Source organism: Desmodus rotundus, chromosome 7 (assembly GCF_022682495.2).
Source record: "Desmodus rotundus isolate HL8 chromosome 7, HLdesRot8A.1, whole genome shotgun sequence".
NCBI lineage: Eukaryota > Metazoa > Chordata > Mammalia > Chiroptera > Phyllostomidae > Desmodus > Desmodus rotundus.
Window position 1 is genome coordinate 1,014,042 of NC_071393.1, and position 13,672 is coordinate 1,027,713.

Below are 13,672 nucleotides of genomic sequence, written 5' to 3' on the forward strand. Positions count from 1 at the left end.
AATGCCTTCCTCTTCCTGTGGGAGTCCCCCTCTGGGAAAGGGGCATCTTTCCGCTGCAAGGTGGGTCTCATTAGCGCTCCTGACGGGGAGGGGGCTGCCCTCGGAGGACCCAGGGACCTCCGTGAGCTGCCCTGGGGAAACTGCGGAAGTCCGCCCCCGGCTTCCTAATGGAGTCCCATCAGCTGGCAGCTCATGTGACAGGAGCTTATGTCTCCCCCTCCTGGGGGCTGGACCACGTGCTGTGACCATGTTCCTGGGGGCTGTGCCACATGAGGGACCTCATGTGCCCCTCCCCAACTGGGGGCCTTTTCTGGGGTAAATACCATGTGTGGACTGAGCGAGAGGCTCGTGTCTGGTGGGCGAACCACACTGTCGGCCTTGGCTCCGATGGGCATTCCCTCTCTCTTTTTTGGGCTCCTTTCAGCACCTGCTTGTGGTCTTAAAGTGGGTTGGGGGCTGTCTGTTCTGAGGATCATTGTGGCTTAAGCAGCTCTCCTGTGACTGGCCCCTTGCCGTGGGGCTGGCACCCTGAGTGACGCTGTGCTTCCGATTCAGGCCAACTGCGCTGGGAAGAAACTGGGCCGTTTCTCTTGCTTCTCATGGTGGCACCGTGGACCCGTGTTTCCTGGACTGGGTTGAGATCAGTCTTGGGAAGATTGATTTCATCAGCTCAAGCAGTTGACCTCGAATCACTGGGAGGGACTATGAAGTGGAGGAATGTGACGTCTCTGCAGCCACCAGCAGCTGGGGGACAGAGTTAGCCTCGTTCTTCTTCCCGACGTTTCTCTTACCAGCCACGCTTCTCGGCACGATGCCAGGAGAAGTCACAGCAGGAGCCAGGTGGCCAGTTGGCAGCAGGAGGTGGAAGCTGTGGGCACACAGTGGCGCCTTTGGTAGGGAGGGACCACGCTTCGAGCCATGGTCATGTGCAGGGGCGTGTGCCTGGGCCCCTCAAGGACTGTCCCGTCCAATAGGCATGGCCGCTGGTCAGGGAGGCGCATTGTGTCCCCGGACCTCAGAAAGGGCGGCAACGTCACAGCTGGCCATTTGCTTTCCCTGAGAAAGACGAGGGTGACTGTGATTAGGGGGACATCTCAGAGGTGGGGAGGTGACTGTCACATCAAAACACTTTCCTGCAGGTGGGGGGATTGTTGTCTCCCCGCCCCCCGACCACCTCGAGAGAGGAGTGTGCACATGGCTTCCTTGGGTGGCATCCCTGGAAACGCGGTGGGTGCAAAGGCCGCAGGAGCTCGGGGTGCTGTGGCCGAGGGCGGGCAGGGCTCAGTAGAACCTGAGACAGATCCGAGAAGAGCTGGGGTGGGGAGCTTGCTTCTGCGGGAAGGGCCTGAGCCCCGTGACCCTTACCCCTTCCCAGTGTGAGTGTGAATGGGGCGTGAGGCCAGGGCACTCGCAGGACCACGGGGCACTGGCTGGACTGGTTGGGATGCGGGTGCCCACGCGGGATGTGCACAGAGACTGTGCCGCAGAGTCAGGCAAACGAGGAAATAGCCGCTGTTGCCAGTCACCAGCCCCGTGGGCCATTCATGGTCCCCAGTGCCTCTTTCTTGTCCCTTTTGCATGGAAGTTCTTCCTCATCTCTCTTGCGGAGGGCCCTCCGCTCACTGCTGACGTCATTTTCAGGTCACTTTGCCACTTTCCTTTCCTCGGGAGTAAATCCTCCTGATTGCTGATTTTGTTGGCTCTCTTTAGTAAGGTTGAGCTTTCTTTATGTTTTTTTTGAATTTCTGTTCTCAGACCCATCCTATTGGGAGGTGTTAACCCCATTCTCTCCCACTGGGCTTACCCTGTCTTACCTTTTTGAAGTTACCGTCCCACAGCCTGGTGCCCCTGGTGTGGAGTCAGGGCTTGTCCCGCTGGCCCTGAGCCTGTGCCCCAGGTGGGCGGGTCGTGTACAGGCTGGAGGTCTGGGCAACGTCACCTCCCGTGTTCTGCTTTCTCTGGGGGCTGGGGGCCGATCTCAGATCTCAGCTTGGGCTGGCCGTGAGCTTTGCTCAGGTCCTGGCCTCGGGGGAGCTCGCCGTGTCCCACCCATCCTGCAAAAGGGGCTCCCAACCCTCTCTGCCTGTTTCTGGACTCGGAATCTGAGTCCTCATGGACTTCTATCTCGTTTTTGAGCAGGACAAACTTTAGAACATCCCTCCAGTGCTTTTCGCAGCTGTGTGTTAGGAGCATTGAGGGGTGCGGGCAGGGGAAGCTCGACTAACTCCACTTGGCGAGCAGTCCTGTCATCTCTACGGGACACGAAGTGCAATGCGGGTGAGCACGTCACGGGGGAATGACGTTTATCTGCTGGGCTCCCCGCTACGTGCTTGTTATGTATTGTTATACTCTTACAGCGTCCTTGTAAAGTGCCATCGCTGCCCTTTGTAGAGCAGGACGCTGAAGGCTGAGAGGGAAGGAAGAAACCGGCCCCACGTGCCACAGCTGTGAATTCAGTCACACCCGCCCCGGGTCTGATTTCAAATCCGACTCTTGCCTGCCACGCTGCGGCACGCCTCCACGGGCTGGGGAGTCACCTCACGGTGCCCTTTCCTTTTGTCCTAGGAAAATGAGCAGAAGGATGCTGCCCAGGGAGCGGCTCGCCTGAGACCCCAGCATGCAGGCCTGCCCACTAGGGCCCTGCAGCTGGACCAGGTAACTCACACTATCACCAGGCCACCGGGAGACAGGCTGGCTGGGAAGGGACATGCGATCCAGCTATGGTGCTTCTGGGTCAGCACACCCGTGTTCATAGCAACACTGTCCCAGTGGCTGGGACGTGGAGGCAGCCCGAGTGTCCGTTGGCGGGCGAAGGACAAACACGGCGAGGTGCGCTCACACCGTGGAAGGGGATCGACCCTCAAAGGGGAAGGGGATCGACCCTCAAAGAGGAAGGGGATCAGACACCTGCTGCCCAGGGATGAGCCCTGAGGACATGTGATCGGTGACGTCAGCCAGACCCACAGGGAGAACCGGTGCCTGAGCCCACTCACGTCAGGGACCCCGACACGGCCGAGTCATGGGGACGGAGCGCAGACGGTGGGGGCTGGGGCTCAATGGGGACAGTTTCCGTTGGGACGATGGAACCCCCTGGGGACGATGGTGACGGGTGCACCACAGTGGGAGCGTGCTTATGCCACGGGGCTGTGCACCCACACGTGGGTAGGGTGACGAACTCCACGGTGTATGTATTTTGCCACAATTCGATTAGCTCTGGGCACATCCCACCTCTCCGTGTGGTGCCCTTTCCCCCACAGTCCTGCAGCCCCTGCTCCCTCAGTCCCCTCTCCTTTCCACCCCTGCTCTGGGGGCGGCTCCACCCGACGTGGACGCGCTCACACTGACCACCTCTGAGCACCACGCTCACCCTGTGCACACGCAACGCAGCTGGTGACCTTCTCAGCCCAGCGGCATTTTTATTTCGTCTGGAGCCAAAGGTGGAATGGTGGCAGTGATCCCGGCAGGGGGTGTGGGAGCTGAGCGTGGGAGGGTCTTTGTCTCAGACCACTCCTCGTGCACTTCTGTCTGTGGGGACTGTGGCCCCCACAGCTGAGGGGTGGTCCCAGCCTGTGGGGACAGAGGGAGCAGAGCGCTGGTCAGCCGTGGGGGTCAGGAGAGGTCCGAAGTCGTTCTGTGAAACCAGGGCAGGGTGTGTGTGCAGACGCAGAGTCAGGCGTGGGTGCTGGAGCGGCTCCTAAAGCACCCCTGTGTCTTGAGTGTTTGGGCGGCACCCTGATTTCTGGGGCAGTCCGTTCAACTCATTACCCACACCACTGTGACCTGTGAATTGTACCTACTGGCCGGCACTTCAGGTCCAGGTACGAATGAGTGACCGCTGTAAACAGTGGTCATGCACTCGGCAGCTGTTCGTCCGCTTCGGCATCTTGTTAGTGGGAAGGGGTGGTGTTTGGGGGTGACACGCATGCACACTTGGGATTTGCGGGGTGGAGTGCCTTTGGCAGGGAGGTGAGGGCCTGCGTGCCAGGCCACACCTGTGTCAGTCTCCATTGTCCCTCAGTCAAAGCCCCGAATCTCGCAAGAGCAAAGTGTCCCTAGCTTTCCAGTGGCCCGGACGCGGGAGGAGCTGTCTGGCCCCCAACTCGAACATGTCAGGGCTCTGTTTTTCCCTTTTGGGGCAGCAGTTTGTGTGTCTCAGTGACAATGTCTTGCCATCCTTCTCCTACTCTGAGACCTCCTTTAGAAGCAGAATCTCCTGGCTTGGTTCCCAGGAGAGTGTCCCAGGACAGGCACCTCTGTGACAGGGACATGGGTTTGCTCTCTGTTCATGAGAGGGACCAGCGTTGAGCTCTGACAGCAGCCAGCCAGGGCGGGACAGGCCATTGGGCAGAGGAGCGTGGCCCTGGGAGCTGATGCTGAGGGCACTGTGTTTGGAGGTGTCAGTCCAGTTTTGGGCAGCTCAGCTGCTACCCCCTCAGACAGGGAGCCCTTCTCTGGGTTCATCAGCGGCACAGAGCAGGGGCCCAGGGTTGGCGATGGGAAGTACCAGGGTTGTGACTTCTTGTATGACCACATGACCGGAAGCCAGGGCAGAGGCAGCTGTTGCAGCCAGGCCGCACAGCCTGGGGTCGGAGTGGAGGCGGGTGGGTGTGTCGGATAGAAGTAGCACGTGCAAAGGCCCCGGGGCGGGGGGGGGGGGGGGAGTGAGCACGGCTTGATGAAGAGACAGAAAGGAGAGCAGGGCGGCCCAAGCATGGTGGGCAGTGGCCACAGGGCAGCAGGTTGCAGTAGAGAGGTTTGTGGGGCTGGGCGCTGTGGAACCCTGCAGGCCAAGCCCGGAGTTTAGACTGTTTCTGGTTTCTGTGGACGCCACAGAAGGCTTCAGTCAGGAAGCGGCCCGCTCTGGCTGTGTCCCAGGAGGCTCACACCAGCTGCCCTGTGACCTGAGCGTGGGCTGTTGGACCTTGCGCCCAAGCCCCACCCCTTGACTCGTAGGCATGAGGCACGAGGGCCACCAGCCAGCCTGTGCCCGCGGCGCCGAGGCCCGCACATGAGCGTGTCCTCTTCAGTGAGGCTGTGGCACTCCCGCCCGGAGTGCGTGGGGCGGTGCCCACGCTCCCATCGCCACGCAAGTGGTGTGGAAGTGCTCCTGCCGGTCAGGCCTTTCCATGACCTCTTGGGAACAGCTCCCCGTGACCCTGTTCCACTCAGGAAAGCAGTGGGCACCTCCTCTCCGCTGCCGCCGCCACAGAGATTGTCAGGCCAAGTGAGCACTCTGCACACGGAGCACTGGAGGCAGAGGACCTGGGTGGCTGCAAAGCGTGACGTTGTGACAGTTTGTTCTTGAAGCGCAGCCCCTGTTGCAGCTCCTGGGGAGGAGGGGAAGGGCCAGGCCAATGTGCAGCACAGTGGAAGGACCCGTGGAGCAGACTGGGCGACTTCTCACAGAGGCGTGCCCTGCTCTGATCCAGAGAAGCCACGGGAGAGACCTCCTGCGATCGAGCCGCCCAGGCAGCTCCTGAGAAACGTGACCCTGGGGCTCGCGTCTGAAGACAGACGAGGGTCCTGAGGTTGTCGGAGCAGCTGTCACCCTCATCCACGCGCAGCCTTGTTGCCGTTGTTACCCCCTTTTAAGATGGGTGAAAGTTTTAGACAAAAAAATTGGTATCCTGGACAATTTGGGTAACACTATTGTATTTCTTAGGACTTTCAGTTCAAAGGGGCAGAACACAATTCAAATCAGTGTAAGCAAGCAAAGGGAATCCTCTCGCCCATGTGCACGAAAAGGAAAATATTAGCTTCAGGCACAGCTGGATCCAGGTGCTCAAAGAATGTCATCAGGATCCTGCTTCTTCTTTGCATCTCCTGATGCCACATCTTTTTTGTTGGCTCTGTTCTCAAATGGATCGTCCCCTCAAGATGGCAAATGGCACTTCAGCTGCAGCCTTTGTCCTCAACTTTTTGAGTCCACTGGGCAAAAAAGACAGTCTGTCCCAGGCTCCAAGTGCAGTATACACTACTCTGTGCATGCAATTGGGTCGTGTGTCCCTCTGCGACCAATCACTATTCTGAGGGTTGGAATCACACTGATTGGCCAGGCTGGGGCACACCCCCAGTCCTGAGCCAATCACTGTGGTGGTGGGTGGGGTGAAAAGGGAGGCAGTCTGCAGATTGCCTGGCCCTTGGTATTCACCCCAGCAGGAGTGGACCCAGCACAAAGGCCAGGACGGGGAAGCCAGAGGGGAGATTCTACAGAAAGAAATTAAAGAGGAAGCACCTGCTGGTGGAGACAAATGCCCGTGGCTCTTACCGTGTTGTAAACAGCCTCCTTCTCTCTGTGTTGCTGCTTGTAGGTGAAAGCGGAGTATGCCCAGCTTAGCCACACACTGGCCATCGTGACCCGAGAACGCGATTTGGCCGTGAAGGAGAAGTGCCAGCTCCGAGCCAAGCTGGAGAACCTAGAACAGGTCCTAAAGGTAGGACGCCGAGCCCTGCTCTCCTCAGAGTTCGCGAGAAGTCCTCAGTGGAAAGAGGTCAAAACTCTTTTTCTTTGTCATCAACATTCAGGGCTCTTGGTGCTGTTTTTATGCTTTTTATGGTAGCAAATGTGATAAATGACAAAATTCAAGTGTTTCTGGAAGTGATCCCGAAAAACCAATTATGCATTTCCATTTTTTAGGATGTTAAACACAGCTGAGCAGGAGATGGTAGGCAGCCGTCCCGAATGGCAAGCGGGCTGCCTTAAGTGGAGACTGGAGGTGTCTATGTTGGTTTTTCAAACCTCATAAATTTGTAACCTTTGTTACAAAGTCAGAAAACGGCTTCACCAGGGCACCGGGGCTGGGAGGCTTCTCGTGTATTTCTGGAGGGCTGGGGTCGCTTTCAGTGTTTGGTGGGCGGGGTGACCTGCTGCTGATGCCACTGAGTCAAGCGGAATGAGTTCTTTGGCTTTTTTATTTGGGGGGCATGTGTTACATTTCACTGCCTGCTCATTGTGGGAGCAGGTGGAGAACCGAAGGCACAACGGAGTGACCGCGTTGGGCCCTGCACTCCAGCACCTCCATCGCTGGAGCCCGGGCGTTTCACAAGCAGGGAGCAGCCACTACGCGGCAGCCAGGCCCCCCAGGCAGCAGTGGGCTCCACCCACAGCCTTCGGGGAGGGTGCTGGGCTCGGAGGGGAAGCAGAGGGGTCAGCAGGAGGTGGGGGCTGGTGAACTGCCGAGGGGCGTGGGCTTCTTTTGGGGGAGATGAAAATGTTCTGGATTCTGTGTGGTGGTTACACAGCCTCGGAGTGGACAACAGCCACTGAACGGCACAGTCTCAGAGGGCGAGTTTCGTGGTATGTGAATCACACCTAAATTTAAGAATAAAGAGGCCCTATTCTCTCACTGCTGGGCCCAAGCTTCCGGGCCTGGCCCACCACAGGGCGGCAGGGCAGTCTCTGCTCTGGCCTGTAGTGGGTGAAGGGCCTGGTTTCCGACTGGCATGGAGGCGCCCGCTGCCCTCCCACCTAACCTCAGGCTCTCCTCTCAGCACCAGGGCCCCGCACGCGTGGAGACACCCAGGCTCACACCTGGGTTCTGTCCCTCCCGCTCGGTGCATAGCCCTCTCCTTGGCTCCCTCCTCCCCGTTTAGGTGTAGACACACCAGGGGGTGTCACATGCCCCTGGGGGACAGGTGGAGGAGGAGACTGTGTGGGATCTGGAGGGGCAGATGCATGGAGACCCTGTGAGGACTTGGCCAAGGAGGCACTGTCCTTTGTCACATTCCATGACCCAAGCGAGGCCCAGGCCACCTGGTTCGAGGGACGCGGGAGCAGGGCGCTCCCTCACCAAGCACGTGGCCACAGGGGCGACTGAGAGCTGACGGCAGATTCTGCCTTGTGCTTGTGAAGTGTCACACCTGTGGCTACATGGAGAGAAGCATGCGGGGCAGGAGTGGACACCGGGGCCTGCGTCAGGAGCGATGTTCTGGAATGCGATGGGGCAGCTTGGACCAGCGTGGGCGCGGCGGGGGCAGGGGGAGAGATGTTGGGTTCTGGGTGTATTTTCAAAGCAGAATCAGTGGGATTGGCTGATGGACTGGGTGGGGCTGTGGCAGGCGGAGGCGTCAGGGCCACACTGGGGGTACGCGTGTGAGTTTCAGGGTGAGTAACGGTGCCATTTGCCATGATGGGGACACTTGGGATGGGCAGTTGGGGGCTGGGGATTGCCTGGTGACGGAGCATGCTGTGACCACAGGACCCCGGTCCTCTCTCTGGGGACTGCCCTGCTCGTCATCGGGAAGGTGGCCTGAACCACTGCAGCGGAGGGGGGGGGGGGTGGACAGAGGCTTGGAGTGGAGACCCCGCGTGGGTGAGTGTGGTACTCAGAGGCGGTCCCGTGTGCTGACATGTGGACACTTGCTGCTCACAGCTGAGTAGATTGTGTTGCCTCACAGCTGACACGCCTGAGAGTCCGTGCCTGAGAGTCCGTGCAGCGTAGGGGCGGAGGGGCTGTGACGCGCACGTCAGAACGCTCACCTGTGTGCCGGTGGGTGTCACTGCCGCCCCGGAGTGCAGCTGGCGGGCACTCCGTGTCCGTCCGGACTGGTAGGCCACCGGTCATGTTCACACGGTGGCTTCTTTGTTTCCAAATATCACGGCTGTGCCACTTGTCTTCAGGCTGACAGTTCAACTTAGCAAAAGACAGTGTGTGGCTCTTCGCTAATGATCCGCGATTGGGTATGTAACTCAGGAGTCTGCTGGCACACGGCTCTCTTCAGAGGCCTTGTGCTGGGGGCTGCCAAGCAGCTCTGCACTTGAACGGCCAGGAAGTGAGACCATCCCTGCCAACGTTCAGCGGAGGCGGGTTCCCGGACACAGACCTTCCAAGGCCTGCTGTCACCGTCGGGGGGAGCCCGATTGAACCCACACCCAAGGACCCGCTCCTGCATTCAGCAAATGGTTATCGAGCATCTAATACGGGCCCAGCCCTTTCTACGTGCTGGAGAGGAGTGACAGAACCCACGTCTCTGATTCTGGCAGAGCTAATGAACACGTTAGTGAGCACGCCTGGTGGTGACAGTGAGGGACAAGTGGGGTTCCATCAGTGTGCTCTGAAATCATAGACAGCGTGACACTGGATGGAGACCAGGGTGGAGGGAGGGAGGGAGCCGTGCGGAAATCCAGGGAACGAGTGTCCCAGCAGGTTGGCAGCAAGTTCGAAGGCCTGAGACAGGGGTGGGCGCCTGCTGCATCTGAGGGGCAGTGGGGAGCCAGGGCTGCAGGAGAGAAAGAAGACAGGTCAGGGAGACTCAGAGGAGCCCGGTCGGCTCAGGTCGCGGCCCAGCCTGCCCCTCACTGCACCACCCTGGCCTCTCAGCCCTTCTCAGGGCTCCACGGGCCCCAGGACCTTTGCACCCGCGATGTCTGGATTGCTTCATCCTGGCTGCCCTCCAGGAGGCTGTGGATGCAACGTGGGCAGGTTCCATGTCTGTTGCTTGTCACTCTGTCCCCAGTGCCCAGGCTGGCATAGAGAAGCCGTGTGATAAATGTTTGTGGGCTGCAAGGCTGAGTGACAGACACTGGGTGCTAAGTGTGACCGATGAAACTAGCAATTCTAAGCTCAATGCTCACAATGGCCAAGAACATGAGGCCTCAGCTTCGCAAAGGCCTCCGGGGTGCCCAGCCTGAGACCGCCTGATGCTAGAGGCCATTCTGCTCGCAGCACCAGAACCACCTCAACTGAACAGAAAGCAGTCCCGTTCCTCTGCTGCCTGCGCCCACCCCCTGCCCCTCACTGCAGAGACTAAACCCATGGCCTTCAGCCCAGGGCCCTGCACCCTGGCCTCCTCTGTGTTTGTGGAGCCTCTGTGCTTGTACTTCCTCCCCCTGGAATGTCGGTTCCGTCGGCACTCTGCGTTTTCATCACTCGGTCGTCAGGTCTCAGTGTCATGTCCTGCCCTTGGCGAAAGGGGCTCCATCCTGCCCGTCACGGTCGCCACTTCCCCTCTTGTTCAGCGCGCTCTCCCTGGTCCACTGCACTTGTTGGTAGGGTCTCATTTCCCTACCACAGCGTGCCGCCCTGGAGAGACCTGGTCTCTTCTAGTGCTGAGGACCAAATCGGGCACAGAGCAGCGCTGAGCGAGTGAGGGGGAGGCCGCGTCGTCGCTGAGTGGCCCGGCACTGCGGGCACTGCCGCCGTCATGGAGAGTGACCACACCACGGGGTCCTGCGGTCCAGGGGCTTCTGCGAGCATGCGGCCTTGGTCACGTGCATCCTCTTTCTGGCAGAGACAGAGCGTCTCCGGCAGGACAGGCCACAGGAGGGTTTGGGATTCAGTGTCTGAGGGGTGCAGGCCGGTGGCTGTCGGGTGAGGTTGCCTCACACCGAGCTCCGCTCAGGTCTCGGCAGGCACTGGGTGTCACCTGGCGGTAAAGTGGGGCAAACCGTTTTTTTCTCCAGTTCCTCAAACTCAGGTAGTGTGCAAAACGGCTCAACCTGCTTCTCATGTGGGCTTCCTGTTTCCTGGTGCTCAGGGCTCTCTGCATCCGGGCATCCTCCATGGATGGGCCCAGGGCACAGTGTGTGGGGCTTCCGTCACTGTGGACCGCCAAGGTGCAGCCTGCCTGCCTTCTTGCTCAGGCCCCGTGGAGGCCCTACTTGTCAGGGGAAACAGAGACGCCTGTCTTTCTTTGAGGCCAGGACTCACTCCTCTTGTGGAGCCTGAGTGCTCAGCAACCAGGCTGTTGACAGAAGCTGGGCTGGGCCACCCCCCGGGGGCGGGGGTGTGGCTGACACAGACTCCGGCCTGGGCAGCTGCCCTCCCTGCGAAGCGCTGGACAGCTGTGGGCAGGGGAACATTGCCCCCGGATCCATGTGCGCCCAGGACTGTGACTGTGCCCTGATTTGGAAGTGAGCTCCGGAGGACACGCTTGTTCCCTCCCACCCCTGTTGGCCACGAGAAGCCCAACCCATTAAGTATTTGGACTCTCCAGTAAGACCGTGGAGTGATAGATTTGAAGACAGATATTTGTTTGATTTAAACAAATCATGACTTAATTAGGACCGCCCTGTTACAGCAGAGGTTGCCGAGCGCTCTGTTGGACTGTGGGGGCGGCGCCGGGAGCAGGTGGACAGCCAGACCCTCGGTCACCCCCCCTCTGGCTGTCCACCTGCGTGCCCCAGTACGTGGTGCTGAGTCCAGAAACCGGGCCCAGGGATGCAAAACATTTTTGATTAGTTAAACTTAACACCTTCTGTTTTGATTCCAAGAAAAAGGAAAAAGTACTGAGAGCAAAATTTTGTTCTCCCGATGGACAGATCAGTCAGTGATGTAGATAATCTGGGGCTTTTTTCACAGTGACAGACGGGCTAATTATCTGGGATTAATAAGTACCTCCCACAGGGGCCATTAACCTGCCTGTGTCTGCGGCTCCTCCTCTGCGCCTGCCAGCGCCCCGGGCCTGTGCTTGGAGATTCAACCCCCACCCGCCGTCCAGCCCGCCCTGGTCATCCTCACGTCGAATTAACGTTTTGGGGTCATCTTCCGTGGTGTAAGACGCACACTCTAAGCACAGCCTCCAGAAGGCTCGTTCAGGGCTCAGTCCCCCACGGACTCCGGGTTGGGCCGCTGGGTCCTCGAGGGACCTAGACAACTGACGGCACCGTCGACCTGCGGGCAACAGCAAGGGGCAGGGAGCGTGCTGCGCCGGAGGCTCAGTCCAGCCCCGTTCTGTGCGGGGCTTCGCCGGGGGCACTGAAGCTTACTGGCTAGGGCTGCGGGACACACGCTGTGCTTCTGACCCCACTGCGGAGTGGACCACCGTCTCGTGCCCAGGGCAGCCAAGCTCCTGCTCTCAGCCCGGCACCCGGAGCAGCCCCTCGACAGGCAGAGCTGTGAGCATCACACATCCCCTGATCATCTGGGAAACGAAGATGCATTTCAGCTTTCAAAGCTCACAGGGCTTTCTTGTGAATGAGTCTGACTTCCACGAGGGACAGGGAGTCACGGGGCAGGGAGCCCTGGCAGATTCAAATGCCTGCTTTTCTCATCTGGAAGACGGGGCGCTGTAAGCTGCTTTGCTCACCAGGAGTCGTGCTGACGCACAGGGACGCTTCCTTCTCTGTGCCGTGTGTGCAGTGCACCCTCGTGTGGCATGCAGGTTCGGTGGCGAGCCCTGGCCATGGCGCTCAGGTCGTGGGGTCTCGTCCCACTGCACCCAGGTGGCGGGTGGGTCCCAGTCAGGGCACAGACACCCTGTGAGTTTGTGGGTCAGTGGAAGAGCGTCCCTGGTAACTCCTGGGAAGGGAAATGGCTTTTCTCTTCATGTCTCTGCGCAGGCAGGGCCGGGTCTGTGCAGGAGTCGCACCCCCCACGGACCTGCGTTAAGGGGCTGACTCAGCCATTCCTTGTCCCTTCACTCCTGTCACATCTGAGGTCCCCGGGGAAGTGGCCCCGTGATGTCCGTAGGCTACGTCAGCGCTGGCAGTGGTGTGGACACGCCACCATATAAAGCACGGCTTTAAAGAGCAGCCTTCCTGGCAGAGCCGAGTGGGCAGGCTCTGCAGGGCTGTGTGGTCCTCGGGGCCGCTCAGATGTGCAGTGTCCCGTGGGACGTGGCCCTCGGAGTGGGGACGACACTTGTAGACGGAAGTGGAAGCCACAAACTGGGAATCTGGGGGGAGTTTGTCGTGGGCTGAAAGGCAGGGCTTTCAGATGCTGTGGGAGAACCGGAATTGCAAAGGCTTGTGGCAGGTGTGAGTGACAGGCAGATTGCCTCCCAGGAGAAGTGCGGCATTTGGGGCCCAGCAGGAGAGGAGCCCAGGCAAATGCGGGGCCCCCGAACAGCAGCCGAGAAAGTTCTGTGAAGGAGGAACCCTCGTGCCAGCTGCCCTAAGAGATGAGCCTGGGGCAGAGAAGTGGCTGCTGGCTTGGACAGCAGGGAGCTGGTGTCGGCTGAGTGGTGGGAGGGATGGGCCTGAAGATGCAGGCGCCATGGCTGTGGACATGAAGGTGGGGAGACGGCCCTGAGGAGGCCCTGCAGGTGCCACGGCTGTGAAGGGGCAGGCGGGGCCCGAGCTCCCCGTTGTCACTCCTCACCCAGCTCCGGCACTGCCACTGACCTCACACGCCAGGTCCGGGGAGGGCACACGTTTTCACACACTTCTGCTTTTCTGAGAACTGCGTGTTGACTTGGTTCATCAGCCTGGGAAACGTAAATGCTGTTTCCACCCCAGCTGTCTCCGTCTGTCTCCTCAGTCGCGTGTCCTTTCCGTCCCTAAGAAAGAAGCCGGCAAAAGTGTCTGTCGCCCTTCGTCCTCCCACGGCCGGCGCAGCGCCCCCGGAGTGATTTCTGCACCCGCCTGATGTTTCTGATGGACCCTTGTGAGGAGGGCGGTCCCCTCCTTCCACTGATAACTTCCTTCCTGGAGCGAAATGAGGAGGACAGGCTGGTCTTCCAGGAGGATGTGCTGGGGCAGCGTGTCATCAGCCAGCGGTGTGACTGTGTCCGGATAGGCTGGCTGTGCGGGAGCCTGGAAGGGCTGGCCTGGCCAGGTCGTGTGCCACGGTGAAGCGGCCCTGGAGGAGTAACACACTGGCCAGGGGAGGCGGTGGGGAGGCATGCACTGCCCCTGAGGCCTGACACATTGGGGTAGCTTCCAAGCTCTGCTGCGTGGCCAGTAGGGCCTCGGGAACGTCGCTCGCTTCCTGCGTCTGCTGTAGCCAGTGAG

At 59.8% G+C, this 13,672-nt stretch overlaps 1 protein-coding gene across 3 annotated transcripts in view; it reads left to right on the top strand.

Moving 5' to 3' along the window:
* Window positions 1–13,672, top strand: part of RIMBP2 (RIMS binding protein 2) — a 113,678-nt gene that overhangs the window by 58,049 nt on the left and 41,957 nt on the right. For 2 of the 3 annotated variants that reach the window (XM_053929012.1, XM_053929014.1), the window contains exons 2-3: window positions 2,566–2,655; window positions 6,312–6,434. In XM_053929012.1, the coding sequence (XP_053784987.1) occupies window positions 2,566–2,655; window positions 6,312–6,434 (213 nt within the window). The remainder of the gene's footprint in view (window positions 1–2,565; window positions 2,656–6,311; window positions 6,435–13,672) is intronic. The other variant, XM_053929013.1, reaches the window with a different exon arrangement.